The sequence below is a fragment of the Heteronotia binoei genome, chromosome 5 (assembly GCF_032191835.1).
Source record: "Heteronotia binoei isolate CCM8104 ecotype False Entrance Well chromosome 5, APGP_CSIRO_Hbin_v1, whole genome shotgun sequence".
Classification (NCBI taxonomy): Eukaryota; Metazoa; Chordata; class Lepidosauria; order Squamata; family Gekkonidae; genus Heteronotia; species Heteronotia binoei.
This window is the reverse complement of record NC_083227.1, coordinates 71,852,462-71,871,320: the sequence shown is the minus strand read 5'-3', so window position 1 is coordinate 71,871,320 and position 18,859 is coordinate 71,852,462. Positions and strand designations below refer to the sequence as shown.

General features: G+C 40.8%; 1 protein-coding gene across 4 annotated transcripts in view; it reads right to left on the bottom strand.

Annotated features, from left to right (window-relative positions):
* Positions 1-988: 988 nt before the first annotated feature.
* Positions 989-18,859, bottom strand: part of GRM7 (glutamate metabotropic receptor 7) — an 870,101-nt gene continuing 852,230 nt past the window's right edge. For 3 of the 4 annotated variants that reach the window (XM_060239599.1, XM_060239595.1, XM_060239596.1), the window contains one exon: positions 989-2,261. Coding sequence is in view for 1 of the 4 variants with exons in the window: in XM_060239596.1 (XP_060095579.1) it covers positions 2,212-2,261 (50 nt within the window). In the remaining 3 variants the exon portion in view is untranslated. The remainder of the gene's footprint in view (positions 2,262-18,859) is intronic. The other variant, XM_060239598.1, reaches the window with a different exon arrangement.

The window sequence follows — 18,859 nt, the reverse complement described above, 5'->3', positions numbered from 1 at the left end:
GAAATGTTCCTATTATAAAACAATCATTTAGGACTCAATTGGCACTATGACTCCTATAGCCTGTGTGTATATGAGACATAACTGGACAAGCTATGCTGAGGCTCAGCATATAAGAATACATAAAAGTGAAAAGTTACAGGAGAGTTCTAACCACCTTAAGCAGGCATTTGCTACATGTCTTCTAACTACCCACTCAGACAGTATGGATCAGCTAGTTGCCATTCGCTGAGCAAGAATGTTGGAGAGGTCGCCTCATATTGGCAAAGGATGTTGGGAAAAGTCTACTAGCCACAGCTTGATATCCAGACTTTATTTATTTATTTATTTCCTTCCAGGTACTTAAGCCTGGACACAGCCAGAAGCTTTTAGCCTTTAGGCAACGGATCTTATCCTAGGGCTTATGATAGTTAGTGCCATGAAGCTAGATCTTCCCTGGATGCCCCCTCCTCCTTTGTCAATAATGCTCAAGGCTGGAGCCAGGAAGGAGTTACCCAAAACAATGGTAGGAATTGGGCTGCCTTAATTGCAGCACACCCACAGTAATTTAATTTAATTAAATAATAAAGCTAATTTAAACAAATATTGTGGTCTCATATCTTTTTTATTGTGTGTGTGTGTGTGTTTCCACTGAGTCATGCTTTTAATGGAAGTTATCATGTCACAAATTTAAATGGCTATTTTAAAAAATCTTAAACACAGCAAAGCAGTGTCACAGGAGGAACAATGCACCCCCTGGGCCCCACACTTGCCACCACCCTGGTTGGTTACTATACTGCTATGTGGTCATTAATGTTCCACCCTGTCTGCATACATAAAACTGTAGGAGCTAGTAGAACCATGCCTGTGGATTTCTCCAGAGTAATTTACCATCTTTCAGAACTGGAATCCACTGGTCTATGATGAGGAAATATCATGTGTGGGTATTGTTAGTTGTTTGTCCTACCAGAGGTGGGAGGACAACTAAAAACAAAAGTGTGGTTACAATAAATAAAGAAAAGTTAACCAAAATGTTTTATTGATACATTCTTCGACAATATCACAGGATTGAGAGTATGGAAAGAGGGGAGTTCTGCGGCAGATTGTTCTCACTAAATTGGCACATAAGCAGCAAGATTAACGAAATTACTTATTACAAACAGTATAAAACATACATGCTTCCCCCCCTTAAAATTCTTTTTTTTTTTTAATCACACCAGTCAGTCAATAGCGGGGCATCAACAAAAAAAAACAACCTTTTCAAGACATGTAAAAGCCATTTCCGTTCCTCCAAATACCATAAGAATTATTGAAATTATTGCAAAATAGTTATATACCTTAATGAAAAAGAACAAAATAGAAACACAAATACAAATATCCAACATAAATTATTAACATGTACCGTAAAATTACAATACTGGCATGCATTCCAAATATCAAGACAACCTCTATCAAAATTCAGCAATCCTTTTTTTTTTTGTTTGCTTGTTCTGTTTTTCCTGCTTTCTCTGTTGCCATCAGAATGATGAAAGGCAGAGAATGGATGGGGGTGGGGCAGAGTGAGGGGCTTGCTTTGTCAGCACAGTTTTTGGTCTTTAGTAACTTTTTTCTTCTCTTTTGTTTTAATTAAAAAAATAACATGTATGAATTGCAGTGGTACAGTCATCATTATACACGCCATGTACATAACATAAATTTTCAGTCTTATAGACTTTTTTTTTCATGTGCTAAAGTTAAAGATCAGGGCTTGCAAGATACTGTGCATTCCAAACCAATGGTGACCCTCTAAAACAACATGGATGGCAATATGCAAAAAAAAAAAAAAATCCTCACAAACTGTACAGAAAGTTCAAAAAACTTGCAGTTTGGAAGTACATATAAAGACAAAATAGCCCCTTGAAAGTTACCATTTCCAAGTGCAGTTCGCCCAAGAGAAGCTGGATCTTCTCCCGGGTTGGAGCTGGGTGCTCATAGATCGCATCTCCCATACAAAGGAAAAGTCCAACATCACAGCCTAATGGCAGTGCCACTGACTTATTAAGCCAAGAATAATTTAAGGATTTTTTTTCATAGAGCGACTGTTCAGAATACTTAGATCCTCCATAATAACTGCCTGGCCTTTCAACGCCTCCAGCAGTGCATACGCTGCAGTTCCAGGAACAGGCCTACACGAGGTTAGGTGACTGAATGGATGAAAAATTTCCATCCTCCTATGACTCCGTCTGATGCAGCGGACTAGATAACCAAGTTGTTATAACTGACATATTTCTTTTTTGCAGCAGGGCCTGAAAGAAAGGGGCAAAAGAATAAATGTCAGTACAGGATTCTCTTCAAAGTTCTGCTGTACATGAGTTTGGGATCTTTCCTAAAATGACAGTAGACATGGGTCTATATAGAACAGCCATGCAAGAAATCCACAAATGTTACTTGTCCACAAACATTTGGCCTTTTTCTTTGCTATAGAAGTCACTGACTGCACATCAATGGTTGGAAAAAGAATCCATTTCATTCAGCTGACACAACACCATCCATACCTGTTCCCCTAGAAGCAAGTCTCACCAGGGATGAATTGGAAAACTTGCAGCATGGGTGAATCAGCAAGCAGTGACTCCCTTGGAAGTGGCACTTTTGTTTTGACAAGAAATGGCTGATTAGATCAACCAAAGTGGTGCTTTCAGTCTGGTCTCCAAGATAAACTGATTAGAATACATTAGTTTGTGTTTGCATCAGTGGTCCACAATTACTGTAATATTCATTAAGGCCCTTAGATCAGATTAAACTCTTTCATATTTCTACATTTGTTTTTATTATCCTGAAAGATAAAATAGCTCCCATGCATATAATAATTTATGAAGCTTTCATGAGGTGTCTGATCTGGTAGTTATGATTCTTGCTTTCCTGTTATGACTTTTGGCTTACATCCCAGTTTCCACCCTCCCTTTCCCACTCCTGATAATTAAACATAAAACCATTAAAATTGTCAAGAGTTGCAGGGGAGCATATAGCATGGTGCCAGTCACAGATAAATCCATCACAGCTTCATGATTTAGATCCGTCTTTTTACTACACCCTTTAGACAGAGTTTAGACAGACTCTGTCTATTTTAGTTCTATTTTTAAAACATTGCATTTTACATTCAAAACAAAAAAAAGTGCGAGGAACACATTTTTTTTATTTTTAACATTTGTACTCCACCTTTCTATACAATTTGGGTCTCCAAGGCACTGAGCAATTGAAAACTAACAAACTTTAGAAATGCATATATAAAAACCAATCAAATAAAACACAAACACATAAGAAATATACAGATATACATATAAGGTTTATTATGTAGCCATTGTTTGAAACTTGGTTAACCATTTAATGCTTTGCATATCTGCAATTTTAGATAAATGAGCACCGTGTCTGCAGTTGTATGTACAGATTCAAAACCACCATTTGTGGAAACTACTGATTTTCTTACTCCTCTCGCCTCCATGGAAGTAAAATGGATTTCCATCTAGCTGGACCTATATATATTTGGAAGCAGCTTGTATCTTTAACAGAATGGGAAATCATACACATGAGCCTAGTTTGACACTCACAAATTCATCCTCCGTAACCAAAACTGAAATCCCACTGATCAGTTGCAAGACCTGCACATGTTAGGGAATGGCTGGATTCAGCATTGTCTGCATGATGTTCCCTGACAAGTAGCAGAGTTGCCAGCCTCCAGGTGAGGGCTGGAGAACTCCATGAATTACAACTCTGGGAACTCCAGATTACTGCTTTGTAGGGTGGACTCTATGGCATTTATATCCCACTATGGCCATTCCCATCGTCAAACACTGTGCTCCCCAGGCTCTACCCTCAGATCTCCAAGAAGTTCCCAACCTGGAGTTGACAATCCTCCCAAATAGTCAGTGAGCAAGATTTCAGCTTTGTTGTTGATGATATTGGATTTATATCCCGTCCTTCACTCTGAATCAGAGTCTCAGAGCAGTTTACAATCTCCTTTACCTTTCTCCCCCACAACAGACACCCTGTGAGGTGAGTGGGGCTAAGAGAGCTCTTACAGCAACTGCCCTTTCAAGGACAAATCCTACAAGAGCTATGGCTGACCCAAAGCCATTCCAGCAGGTGTATGTGGAGGAGTAGGGAATCAAATCCAATTCTCCCAGATATGAGTCCACACACTTAACCACTATACCAGACTGGCTCTCACTAAAGGGCTAAGCAGGCACATCTCCAGTTGGTCATAGATATTATCTAGGACATGAGCACACTAGTAACATGGATATGCTTTGTAGATTCAGTGCATTCCTTTGTCCATATGAAGATATGAGAGAAATCTGGCATGCCTGTCAGAGCTACTGCATCATAGTCAATTGCTAGTCAGTACAGCACAGTGTGTGACAAATGAAACATTAATCAAGACTTGGTACAGAATATAACTGGAAAAAGATGGTCAACACTAGAGCCAAAGATTTATTGTAAGCAAACCCAAGGCTTGCACATACCCAATAAGTTTTCTTTTTATACATGTTTGGAAAAGCAGTCTTACACACCATGTCACAAACCTCTTCTCAATCTCAAAAGCTATTTGGCATGTGGCATTGTAAGTGAGGAGAAACATAATTCCAAAACCAACTGAGGCAGGCAGAACTGGTTGTGTATTTCTTTAGACATAGACCCATAATGGTTCTAATGCTGCTTGTCTACCTATCTTTTTTAACATTAGACAGAACTCATTTGCCATGTAGCATTCTAAGTCATTATCAATGGCCAACTTCCCAACAACCTGCTGCTGGCTATACACAGTGCAATCATATGCCATTATTGTAGTCCAAATCTACAGATTTTCAATAGGCTGGAGAATTGCAAATAGTGAGCACCACGTTTATGTCTGACCCTAAATAAGTATCTTCTGGTCTCCTTCCAAATTTGTTAATGTGTCAGTTTGGTTAACTTGCGAGGGTCAACATGTCATTCACAATGAACAAAGCAAACAGACACTGCCATATTAGTCAATGGCTATATCTGCTTCAATGTTGTAAGCACTTTGAGTGATTGGCTACAATTCACTAGAAACTTCTCCTGTGCAGCCTCACTGACATAAGTAGCTGTCACAGGAAAAGCAAAGAAAGAGGAGTGCTCTTGCACAGTTTTAATTCATTCACTCTGTCTGTATGGGAACAACTGCCAGTAGCTTAAGCCTGTTGCTGAAAAAGTGGATCAGGTAACTTTCTAGGCATTTTTTCAGCAAAATGCCATAAATCTCATCAGATAGGAGCTGCCTGGTGAACAAGATCCAGAAAGTGATAACAGAAATAACATTAGATGTCATCAGATGTGCATATAAAATGGTCAGAATTGATTACACATTGACTTGAGGTATTTGGGGTCGACCTGATATTAAATGAAAGGCATTGCTGCAAAAGAATATCCATATCTGAAGCAGGTATACTGTAATGATTCTGGAAAGCAACAGCTCCCAAATGTTGCAGGATAAAAAAAAAAGGAATGAAAAGAATGATGTTTATGGGGAGAATAAAGGTACTCGCTAAGTATTTCATGGGACAGTAGAGCTCAGAATTTGTAATTCCGTGCAATACCTGGAAATTGATGGAAATCCTGAGAATGCAACATACATACCAATTAGTTAGAGTTTACTGGGTTCTTGGCAAGTCATAAAGTACATAAGAACATAAGAGAAGCCATGTTGGATCAGGCCAATGGCCCATCCAGTCCAACACTCTGTGTCACACAGTGGCCAAAACATTTTATATATATATATATATATACACACACACACACACACACATACACTGTGGCTAATAGCCACTGATGGACCTCTGCTCCATATTTTTATCTAAACCCCTCTTGAAAGTGGCCATGCTTGTGGCCGCCACCACCTCCTGTGGCAGTGAATTCCACATGTTAATCACCCTTTGGGTGAAGAAGTACTTCCTTTTATCCGTTTTAACCTGTCTGCTCAGCAATTTCATCAAATGCCCACGAGTTCTTGTATTGTGAGAAAGTGAGAAAAGTACCTCTTTCTCTACTTTCTCCATCCCATGCATTATCTTGTAAACCTCTATCATGTCACCCCGCAGTCGACGTTTCTCCAAGCTAAAGAGTCCCAAGCGTTTCAACCTTTCTTCATAGGGAAAGTGTTCCAGCTCTTTAATCATTCTAGTTGCCCTTTTATGGACTTTCTCCAATGCTATAATATCCTTTTTGAGGTGTGGTGACCAGAACTGCACACAGTACTCCAAATGAGACCGCACCATCGATTTACACAGGGGCATTATGATACTGGCTGATTTGTTTTCAATTCCCTTCCTAATAATTCCCAGCATGGCGTTGGCCTTTTTTATTGCAAACGCACACTGTCTTGACATTTTCAGTGAGTTATCTACCACGACCCCAAGATCTCTCTCTTGGTCAGTCTCTGCCAGTTTACACCCCATCAACTTGTATTTGTAGCTGGGATTCTTGGCCCCAATGTGCATTACTTTGCACTTGGCCACACTGAACTGCATGATGCCATTAGGCTTGGTGTGTTTCAGGTTGTACATGCTTGAATTACAGGCATACCAGATCTCTGTGAGCCATCTGTATGCTGTACAGCAGGGGTGGGGAACCTTTTTTCTGCCAAGGGCCATTTGGATATGCATAACATCATTCGCGGGCCATACAAATTTATCCATTTAAAAAACAGTGCTCCACCGAGGGAGAACGATTCAGGCTGGCAAAATTAATGCAAATAATTGTTTTTCTATTTGAAGTCACGTGGGGAGAGCCTAATTAAGCGCACACCTCCCCCCGACCTGTCGCCCTACGCAAATGCTTAGGTCCAGGCATATTAGACCACATCTCCTAATATTAGCATATTAGGTCACACCATCAGGGATAATCACGTGCAAACTGAACTGGTAGTAGCTGGCTCCCACACTCACACCCCCACCCTTGCCACCCTACCCTCCCTTCAGCTGCTCCCAGCAGACCTTTAAAGGCACCCACATATCCCAGCAGCAATCCTTCACAATGCCCACTAGAGGGGGGAGCTCAGTCTAGCAAGCCCCAAGGGCCAGACCAAGTGATCTCAAGGGCTGTAAATGGCCCTCGGGACTGACATTCCCCAGCCCTGCTGTAGAGCAACAGCGGGAACAAGGATGCTGGCCCACTCTTGCCTTTATGTGGTCAGTGTCTTGTATCACATCCATGTGTAGATTAAGTCTACATCTCTCATTGTGTATACATTCTCATGTTCGAAAGGCCTCTCTAAAAAAGCTACAGTAGAAAACAAAGTGTTTTTGAGTAATGTGAAGGAAAATGAATATCAGTAAAGGCCTTTTAAATTGAATTTTCAAACTGTTAATTCTGATTTTAACTTCTTTTAGAGTTTCTTATGTTTTGATTATATGGGAGAGAGCCAGAACTTCATACAGTGCATTTTGCTTACTGTCTGGGAATGGTGATATAGTCTTTCTATCTGCTGTAAGTATAGCCATCTTAATAGAAGGAACTGTGTTATAAAATATTCAGCTGAATGGATAGGTGACCTTATCCCAAAGGCAAACAAAAAATGTATCTATCTATCTATCTATCTATCTATCTATCTATCTATCTATCTATCTATCTATCTATCTATCTATCTATCTATCTATCTATCTATCTATCTATCTCTCTCTCTCTCTCTCTCTCTCTCTCTCTCTCTCTCTCTCTCTCTGTCCGTCTGTCTGTCCGCCCGCTGGCATGGCAAAAAAAGAGAGAAGTGTTAACTCATAGATAGATCCCTCCCATTCCTGACTTCTTTTGCTAGAGGAGGTTTTTATTATGAGCAGTGCCTGTGTCAAGAACGCTGTGTAACCTAGGCTGTGTCAGTACCATGCCAGTAAATAAGAATATTAAAAAATGAGACCAATTCTGCACGTAGGACTTGCCTCCCTGCTGTGTGGGGCTCCTCACAGTGGCTCTTTTTCTCAGATCCTGCATTAGCATCTCTGGAGCAGGGCTGCGTGTTCCCTGCTTGCTCCCAGCCCTGCACAAACTCAAGAGCTGAGAACGGGACAAAGGCTAATGAGAAATTAGTCTGAATAAGGAATCACTTCTCCAATATGACCAAATCTTCCCAAACAGTTAGATCAATGTTTAGGAGTTATCCCTTAATTTATATACTTTTTTTGTTTTGTGATCGTTTAAAAACGATGGATCTTGAGGGCTATTTTGTAAGGGCAACATATCATTGTTATCAACTGGTATGAGCGGAATTGGAGGCCTTAATAGTTCAGCATTTTTCCTAACACAAAAACACTAATCAAAATAACACAGATAAAAATTGGAAGTAGGGGAATCTTTTTTCTTTCTTCATGTTGCAACCTGTGCTTCAAGGGAAACCTAATTTGTGCGACAAGATATAATACTTCACATGGTTGTTGACACAGCTTTAAAAAGATTCATTTACAGCTTGTCTGGGAACTGAAGTAAATTGAGAAATAGCAGGGCTGGTTCTGGAACACCAAAGTCTGTGAGATTTGCAGTTAACTTTAGGGGTAATTTGATTTCTGGTCTGTTTGCTTATTTGCCTGTTCTACCACTCCAATAGAGAGAATGCTAGTAAATTATAACATCAGGGCTGCTTTATGCTGTAGACTATAGTATTCATTCCTTTTGCTGAGACAGTTGCTGGAACCCCTCTAATCAGAATGCTTTAAAGTGCATATTAAATCCAGACATTTTCCAGCTCCTCCAAGGAACTTTTGGCATACCAAGCATTTGTTGTGGCATGATAAACATTTTGTTTTTTCTAGTTAAATGGCCACTAGAATAGAAGCACATTTAATGATAGTGTTTGATAAAGAATGTATACTAGCACTGAGGGTGAACAGAATGCAAACTAAAGCACAACCAAGCACCCATGAGGACAGAGCAATTCAGAATGCTCTCCCTTGCAAATAAAGGATGAGATTTTATATATATATATAAACAGGGAGGTTACTATGTGGCCTTAAGTGAAGAATAAAACAGTCTTGCAGTAAGAGCTATTCAAAGAGTCAATATATCCTTGTAATTACTAACACAAAGTCTAACCACACAGTCAATTGGGAGTTCTGTGTATGGAGTTCCCAATTTCTTTAAAAGTACATTTACTAGGTCAATGGGCTTCCAATTCAAATAACCATGACACAAGGCGAAGGAACTTTAAAGCCTTCTCCCCATGTTGTCTTCCCAATAAAAAATGGCTTTGGGAAGCACTATTTGCCAGATTCTAAAAACACACATGAATTCATATCATATACATTTCCACAACAGGGCAAATACAGCTTCCCCAGGGTTGTTTTGGGCTAGGAAAACAATGTGTGTGTGTGACAAGTGATAAAAAAGCCTCAACTCTCCTCTCTCATTGTGATCACAATCTGAATTGGGGTCTTGCACATGTGCTAAGTGTAGTTAGGCTCATGCACTTACAAATGCTTCCTTCTATTGTCATGGAGCATTATAACATTGTTCTAAGATAGTAACAGATTAAGGTTATTGCACAAAATGACTAACTATAGCTGGGGTTCGAAAGAACTTCCTGATAGTAGAATTAAAGATGTTTCTAAATTCTTCTTCGATATGTACCCAAATGATGCCAATCTGATCCAAGTTACCCATGTTGCAGAATGGTACTGAATTCATAATCATTTGGGAAGTTGGTGGGAAGGAGAGATATTGTTGTTATGGAAGTATGGATTGCCACATATACTGAATACATATAAGACACATTCCAAAATATGCATCATATGCACAGCCATACCAAATTCACAGTACATCATTGAAAGAAAGCAGAACTGAACACTTGATGCAGCAAGTGGGGTGGGGGGGACCAGAATGAAGTAATTCATCCAACCCTAGGTGAAATGCTGAATTGCTTGTGTCACATCTATTTGTTATGTAAAAAAAAGAATAATACTAATGTAACCAGTACTGTTGCCACAGAAGGCCTGCAAAACCTCTAGTCTTCTTCAATGAATGTTTAGCTTTCATTGTAAGTTTTGAGTAGGGCTGCTAAGCCCCCGGTCCGGGCAGGGATCCCACGCCCAGGAGGTTCCCAATCCACCAGCCCAATGTCCCCCACATCGCTGGCGGCACGTGTGCGGGTCCGCTCTAGGCAATTCTGGGAAAACTCTATGGTTTTCCAGGATGCTCTAGTCCAGGGATGGCCAATGGTAGCTCTCCAGATGTTTTTTTTGCCTACAACTCCCATCAGCCCCAGCCAGCATGGCCAATGGCTGGGGCTGATGGGAGTTGTAGGCAAAAACATTTGGAGAGCTACCATTGGCCACCCCTGCTCTAGCCATTTGGGAGGGAAAACTATGGTACAATAGATACCATAGGGCTTTTACCTCCCAAATGGCTAGAGCGTCCAGGAAAACCATAGAGTTTTCCTGGAAATGACTAGATCAGCCCCGCACGCGCGCCACCATTTTGATGACATCACTTCTGGGGGATGTCATTGCATTGCGCATGTGCAAAGCTTGCACTTGAAAGCCCCCCACTCTGGGAAGCATGGTACTTGGCAACCCTAGTTTTGAGCCTTTATAGAAACAGAGATATCACAAAAGAGTCAAGCAGTAGTAATCCTCCCAGCATACAGTGTCCTAGTCAATGAGTACTGCAGAATTACCGCTCTGTGCCATGGGGCTCAGTGGGCTTACCTTATTAAATATTAGTAAAATAAATTTTTTTAAAAAGAATTAGATCATTTTTATTTGTATCTTTGTGTGCCATAAACCTTGAGAGCCAGTGTGGCATAGTGGTTAAGAGTGGAAAACTGGGTTTGATTCCCCACTTCTCCACATGGAACCTGCTGGGTGACCTTGGATCAGTGACAGTTCTCTCAGAGCTGTTCTTCCAAGAGCAGTCCTTGAAAGAGCTCTCTCAGCTCCATCTACCTCAAAGGGTGTCTGTTGCGGGGAAAGGAAGGGAAAGGGGATTGTAAGTCACTCCAAGACTCCTTTGGGTAGTAAAGGGAGGGGTATAAAACCAACTCTCCCCCCCCCCCATGCATGGCCTCAACTAACACATATCTCCTAAATGTTCATATGTATAGTTCAGACAAAATGGAAGTCCATTCTCTGAAACATTATCAGATGCATGTCTGAACTATCCTTCATAATGTTACCTCAGTTTATATTCATAGTAATAAATGGATGCGTCTGTCTGAATGTCCATTTGTTAACTCATCAGAAAATAAAGCTAGAAAGGTCAATATTGGCCACCAGCTTCCGGGTAATGATGGAAGCAGCAGCACTGAAAGTGAAGAGAATTGGAACGTCCTAAGTTCCTAACTCAGATCAGCTCCAGATCAGATCAGCTCCAGAACATCCCTGTCCGGTTTGGAATGGAAGCAAAGGTTTACTCACAAGAAGCTAAGAAGGTGGCAACAACACAAAAGAAGCTAGGAAGGTGGTAGTCAAAAAATAACCCCTCTGTTGCAAAACAAAAGGAGCTTCCCTAACCTACCAGTACCAGTGTGATATAGTAATTAGAGTTATTAACATCAATCTAGGAGACACAGGTTTAAATCTTACCTCTGCCATAGGAGCTTGCTGGATAATCACGGCCAGTCATACACTCTTGCCTTAACTTTCAGGGTTGATGTTGCAATGATAAAAGAGAGGACAGGAGAACAATGTAAGCCACTTTGGGTCTACATTGGAGGCTGGCTAGGACCTAGGAGATCCAGGCTCCAATGAAAGGAGAGAAATTCTGCTGTTTCCCCCCTCTTGATGTAGACCTCAGGTTCTCCCCTACCATTGATCTTCCCGGGGAGCCCTATTCACCATGAGCAGCATTTCATTTTGGGCTGCAGAGGAGGGAAAAATTGTGAAGGTCTGCTGACAAAAATTCCTTCCATCAGCAGAAATTACTGCTGGATTCAAGTTAATGCATCCAAGAAAACTGGATGCAAATTCATGATTTACAATATCTGTTGAATCACAGCAGGTTTCACATGTCCCATTATACCCAGATTCAATCCATGTTTATGGTATATTTTGATCTTTCCTATTAAAACAATCCATAAACCAGGGGTAACACCAAAGATCTGATATCTGCAATTTTTACCTGTAGTGTCTACCAAAATGCCAGAAATTGCAAATATCATAGTTACATCACTGCTTTTAGAAAGCCTTGTAGATAAAGAATAAATTGGTGTAAAACAAGTATATTGAAATTCCCTGAGGGGTTTCAAAAAGACATCTTTGTAGTATACAGAGAATATAAAGAATAGGTATCCAATATATGTGGACCTATACTGTCACTGCAAACAGAATCAAATTATGCAGTTACAGACGTGGCCTGGAAAGTCAGAAAAAAATAAAATTGCATGAAAGAAGAGTTTCACGTTGCCTAGCGACTATTACAATTTCTGTGCATTAAATGGAGGCAGTTCATACTTTGGGATTGTTGGTATTTGTTTCCAGGAATGTACAAGGAGATTTTCAATTTCACTGTGTAGCAAAACGAGATAGTTGCCATTGCTAAGAGAAGTGCTGCGCATGCAAACCATGTCTTCTAAGGCTTGTAGCACAGAAGAAAAACCCAGAGTCTGAAGGCATTTTCTGAACAGAAATGCTGCTTCTGTCTCCCAAGACTGTCTGATATATTTTCTCAGATGAGGGTTAGTTCAAGGGACTTGTGGTGGCTCATTACCCTGGACAGTGAGGATTTGCTCCCCAGCTTTGTATACTTTGCTCTTGACTTGACTTGTCATGTCGTGTTTATCTTTTGACAGAGGCAATGGTTTGTGGAATTATTCTGCACTCTTATAATTTTTGTGATGACCAGGCCTTAGATTCAGTGGGAGCTCACAGGAGCCAGCTCCTGAACCTTTCTGAGAGTTCCACCTCCTCCTTCTGAGAGTTCCACCTCTTTGTCCATTGAATAGTATGTGCAGCTGCTTAACAATCCCCGGATGAGTTCCACCACCTATTTTAAAATATTTTTAAAATATTTTAAAATATTTTTTGAGCATAGCAGATTAAAATATTTTAATCCACAAATTAACTTAAAGATGGCTGGGGCTGATGGGAGTTGTAGGCAAAAAACATCTGGAGAGCTACCGTTGGCCACCCCTGACTTAAAGGAATGCAGTCACTTTGTTCACTTAAAAAAGAAGAAGCCATCACTCCATTTCCCCAGAGGTATAGCGGAAAGGAATCAATTCACAATTCACATAAAAGGTTAAGGAAACACCCTTTCCCAGAACTCACTAATGTTATAGGTGCAGCTGCTACAGGATGTCTGAAGGCCTACAACTAAAATTTCCCATTTGCAGAGCAAACTACCCCTGCTTAAGATAGCAACAGCGCTAGAGAACAGAAAACTGTTTTAATAATAATAATCTTTAATTTGTATCCTGCCCTCCCTGCCAAAGCAGGCTCAGGGCGGCTCACATGGCATAATATAAGATGCTGCATTACAACAGTTAAAACAAAGTGATTACAAAACATATTACAAATCCAATATATATCCTACATTAAAATCATCTAATTAAAAACCATCAGTTAACATTGGTGCTAAAATCTCGGTGTTATCCATTTTACAGTTTTTCTGTGGCGACGGTATTTCTTCTACAGTAACTTCCATATTAGACAAAAGCCAGCTGGAAGAGGGTGGTCTTGCAGGCCTTGAGGAATTGAGTAAGGCACCGCAAGGCCTGCACATCCTCTGGTAGTTGGTTTCACCAGTGGGGAGCTATAATTGAGAAGACCCTTTCCCTGGTGACTTTCAGTTTGGCCTCCCTCGGCCTGGGGACTACCAAAAGATTTTGAGAACCAGATCGCAGTACCCTCTGGGGAACATATGGGTAGAGACAATCCCTAAGGTAGGCAGGTCCTCTGCCATATAGGGCTTTAAAGGTGATAACCAGCACCTTGTAACGAATCTGGTACACTATTGGCAGCCAGTGCAGTTCCTGCAGCCTCGGCCATATGTGTTCCCACCTAGGGAGCCCCAACAGCAACCTGGCCGCCTCATTCTGCACTAGCTGCAGTTTCCGGGTTCGGCACAGGGGCAGCCCCATGTAGAGGACATTACAGTAGTCCAACCTCGAGGTGACTGTCGCATGGATCACTGTTGCCAGGTTGTCGTGCTCCAGGAAGGGGGCCAACTGCCTCACTCGCCTAAGATGAAAAAAGGCAGATTTAGCAGTGGCTGCTATCTGGGCCTCCATTGACAAGGCAGGCTCCAGCAGCACCCCCAAGCTCTTGATCTTGTGCACTGTTTTCAATGGCACACTGTCAAAGACTGGTAGGGGGATTTCCTCTCCCAGACCGCCACGGCTCAGGCAAAGGACCTTTGTCTTCGCTGGATTCAACTTCAACCTGCTCAGCCTGAGCCATCCTGCCATGGGTTGCAACGCCAGGTCCAAATTTTCTGAGACGCAGTCAGGCTGGCAGTCCATCAGTAGATAGAGCTGGGTGTCATCAGCATACTGGTGTCAACCCAACCCATACCTCTGGGCGATCTGGGCAAGGGGGCACATGTGGATGTTAAATAACATCAGGGAGAATATCACCCTCCAGGGGCACCCCACAGGTGGGTGCCTCTGGGATAGTTCAGCCCCAATCGCAACCCTTTGTCCTCAACCATCAAGGAAAAAGGAAAGCCATTGCAAGGCCAAACCCTGAATCCCTGCGTCGGCAAGGTGGCGGGTCAGTAGCCGATGGTCGACCGTTTTCCAGCTAGGGTTGCTAGCTTTGGGTGGGGAACTATCTGAAAATTTGGAGGGGAAGAAGAATGGGGTTTGGGGAGGGGAGGAACTTCATCAGGGTATAATGCCATAAACTCCACCCTCCAAAGCAGCCATGTTCTCCAGGGGAACTGATCTTGGTCATCTGGAAATGAACTGTAATACTGGGATATCTCCAGGTGATACCTGGAGGCTGGCAATCCTAGTTCCAGCCAATCCCTCCACAGTGTTGATCATGATCATGCCAGGAAACACTGCTGTGCTGTTCTCAAGAGAACACACATGAACACATGATACTGCAAGATACTAAATCAGACCACTGGTCTACCAGGTCAATATTGTCTATTCAGACTGGTAGCAACTCTCCAGGACCTCGAGTACAGGTTTTTCACATTGCCTACATTTAACCGTGGATGCCAGGGACTGAACTTGGAAAGGAAGGATGAAAAGAATATTTCATTTAAATGCTGGCTGCCTTTCATAAATTTATGTAAACAAAGGTTTAACTTTGATGAATACAAATCTGACTGCTGATTAAAGTCTCAGGATTATTCTTTTTCAGCGTTATGATGCAATGCTCCTCTTTCCTAATGTTTGTACAAAAGGGCAATTTCTGGATATCTGTAAACAAAGGAAATGTGATTTCAAAATCTTAAATGGTCTTTTTTACTTCAACATGTATTGAGAGTCAATATGAGTCAATGTCAATTATCTGTTGCCAGCTGCCAGTCACTTCACAGTGATATAAGTCCTTCTTTTAAATATTTCCTGATTGAGCTGTGGTTCAATGTTACCCCTTCAGGGTCTCTCATTATTAGAGTTTTTAAAAGAAATGCATATTTAAATCTCTGTTGTTGCACAACTGCTAAGCAAATTCAGACAGCATAACCATGGGAGTAAATTATGTAATAATTCTGCTTTTACCCCAGAGGCTAGTAAAATACTACCATATAAACAGTGCCAGAACTATAAGTAACAATAACATATTTTCAGCCTAATAGTTTCCTTTAACTGGGATTGCTTTCAAGTTCTGAGAAGCTATAATATGCAGCAGAATGATGACCTTGGCAGTTTGCCAGAGGACCTAGCCATTTGAAGTAAAAGTTCCAATTTAAATGTTATATACTTCACAGAAGTAGCTACTATCTGATGACCATATTTTCAAATGATAACTGCTGAATAATTTTAATGTAATAATGTAGAACTTAAGAAATATAACAAAGAGGGAACCTCAGTTTGCACAAACCTTTCTAGAAGCTAGGAAATAACACTGAGCAGCCAAACTATGAGTGGAATATTATCAGCTTATTGATGGTGGTACATGCTGAAGTGGATCTAAGCCAAAGTGCATCCAGCCTATCTGCCAATTAGCTTAGAAAGGAATTCAGCCATATCTATGAATTTCTTTCTCAGTAGTGCTGGGATGTGGCAGTCCTTGACTGCCAGGAGAACTTTTTGATCAGCAGGTAGTCACAGAATGAAACCAAGGGAGGGCTTCCTCTACGCTCCTAGACCACCCTTGAATCTAGAAAAAGCCCCTTCCTTACTAGGATGAGAAAAGACAGCTGTTAACTGAAAACTTAAGAGAGAGAAAAAGAGGGAAAGAGGGTTATGCCACCAGACCCAGACTGCCAAAACCTATGTTATAGAAATGGGCTCACAACCATCAGCTGACATCCCTTGAACAGTTGCATTTACATGCAGTAACAGCTCATTTCACGTGTGGTCTTGGAGGAGAGTTTTGTGGATACCATGGAACACAAAAAAGACAAGTAAGTGGGTTCTGGAACAATTCAAGTCTGAACTCTCCCTAGAAGGTAAAATGATTAAACTGAGTCTATCATACTTTGGTCACATTATGAGAAGACGAGTCATTGGGAAAGACAATAATGTTAGGAAAAGTTGAAGGAAGCAGGAAAAGAGGAAGACCCAACATGAGATGGATTGACTTAATCAAGGAGGCCACAGCCCTCAGTTTCTAAGACCTGAGAAAGGCTGTTAACAACAGAACATTTGGGAGATCATTAATTAATAGAGTTGCCATAAATTGGAAGCAAATTGACTATACTTAACACACACACACTGTTATGTCTTGCATTTAAGTCTTGATGTACAACACAGTGAATGCTACAGAGATGACCAGTGGAAACCCACTGGTCCCCGGATGTAGCTCGCTAATATGCTCTGCCAATCAAGATCTGTGGCGGGAAGTTTAACTGGCCAGGATTGGACCTGGCCAGACGGAGGGTTGTTCCAGGGCATGTATATAATTGGGACCCAGCCCGCGTTTCTCCCTCTTGTGATGTACTCGCCAATAAAGTATGTTGCCTTCAACACGTCTCGTCACTCAGTACATTACACACACACACACACAGAGTTAATGGTTCCTCCCCAAAACCACCGAGAATAGGAATTCAAAGGTGAGGCTGGATTCCTATTCATTGCTAGTTTTCAGGCTGGGGAAGTCTTCAGCTGCTAGGATTGCTCAAGTTATGTTAAAGTATTAGTGCTATGTCCTTCAGTTGCCTTGCTATCAACTTTCTAATGGCTATACTTTAGAATTGTGTTTTTGAGATGCTGTGTTAAATGACAGTGACTAAGGCTGCCAGATCACAATCACTCTAACAAAGTGTTCTCTTGAAACAGGTGTGAAATTAACAACTTAGATGCATGGAAAACAGCCAATATAAAATGTGAGTGCACAACAAGAATTGCATAATGGAGGCCAAAGAACCTTTTATAAGAATTTGTCTTGCAACAGCAACCTCCTGAAATAATGTATCTATCAAGGGACATATCAAACAAAATCTCAGTAAAACTGATGTGACTAGGTCTAGGAGAAACAAAGAAAAAATGCAAGCAGTTGTTATAGCAACCTGCATCCCAGAATGCAATATTCTGAAGCAATTTTTTTTTCTGAATTAGCCTTTCTAATGTAATTAATAGGAAAATAAGAGGTGTTTGAGTTATTAATATTTTGACAGACTACAATCAGCAAACACTGACAGACAACTGAGTGTTTTTTTTAAGCAATAACCACTTGCCTGTTGATGTCTCTTTCAAACTTTAAGCAGACTGTGTATCATTTGTAGAAAAGATAGGTATTTTATGGTATGCCATCTGAAGTATGGTGATATCTGACTGTATGGACAGCTAATCCATGCAGTAGACAACAACTGGAAGTGATCAGCATGCTCCAGATGGCATCATTCATATAGACAATATCTAAAAATAATTTACAAACCACTCAGTGCACAGATGAGACATTTATTTGTACCATAAAGCAATTTACTTCAGACTAAGGACCCATCATCACATTACAGTTGACCTATATGTTCATTTTAGTATTTATAATTAAACAGCCATTAAAATAAAGTAAATGCATCTATAGTAATGTCAAATGGTTTAATAAAGCACTTATGGAAATGCAATGAGCCATGTACCAAATGCAGCAGGTATCAGCCCTTTGGATACATACATTAAGCTTTGCTATGGAAGCACACCACAGTTATATGCAAGATTTCTGTGGTAATGACCAGCATAAGGGCAACTTAATTTTGTAGAAAGAGTCACTGGGGGTTACTAAATAACTAGAGATAAACTGAAGATGCATATATATATACGTAAAACAGTTAAGAGGCTTGTACAGAATAATTCAATTGGCTTTGTATAGGGAACAGACTAATACGTCTCAACATTTTTTTTTTAAAAAATCACAATAATTAGTGAGCAAGGTAAATTCCTTATGAGAAGACAAGAATCAGTGGAAAAGACAATAACAGTAGGAAAAGTTGAAGGCAGCAGGAAAAAGGGGAAGACCCAACAGGAGATGGACTGAGTTAATCAAGGAAGCTTTGGCCCTCACTTTGCAAGTCTTGAGCAAGGTTTACTAATTTTAGTAGCTTATTCTGCCCACCCCACAAGCGGGCTCAGGGTGGATTACAACAACAACAAAAAAACAATAATACAATAGTTAAAAAATCCAATAGTTCAAAATTTAAAACCATTACCACAGTCTTAAATCTGGAGCTGATGGGCTGATAAGATGTAATTAAACCCCTCTGGGCCACCTAAAATAGAATAATTCGTTGGATTAAGCTTCAACTGGCTCCATGAACAATAGGGCATTTTAAAGGTCATTAATTTATAGGGTCACCA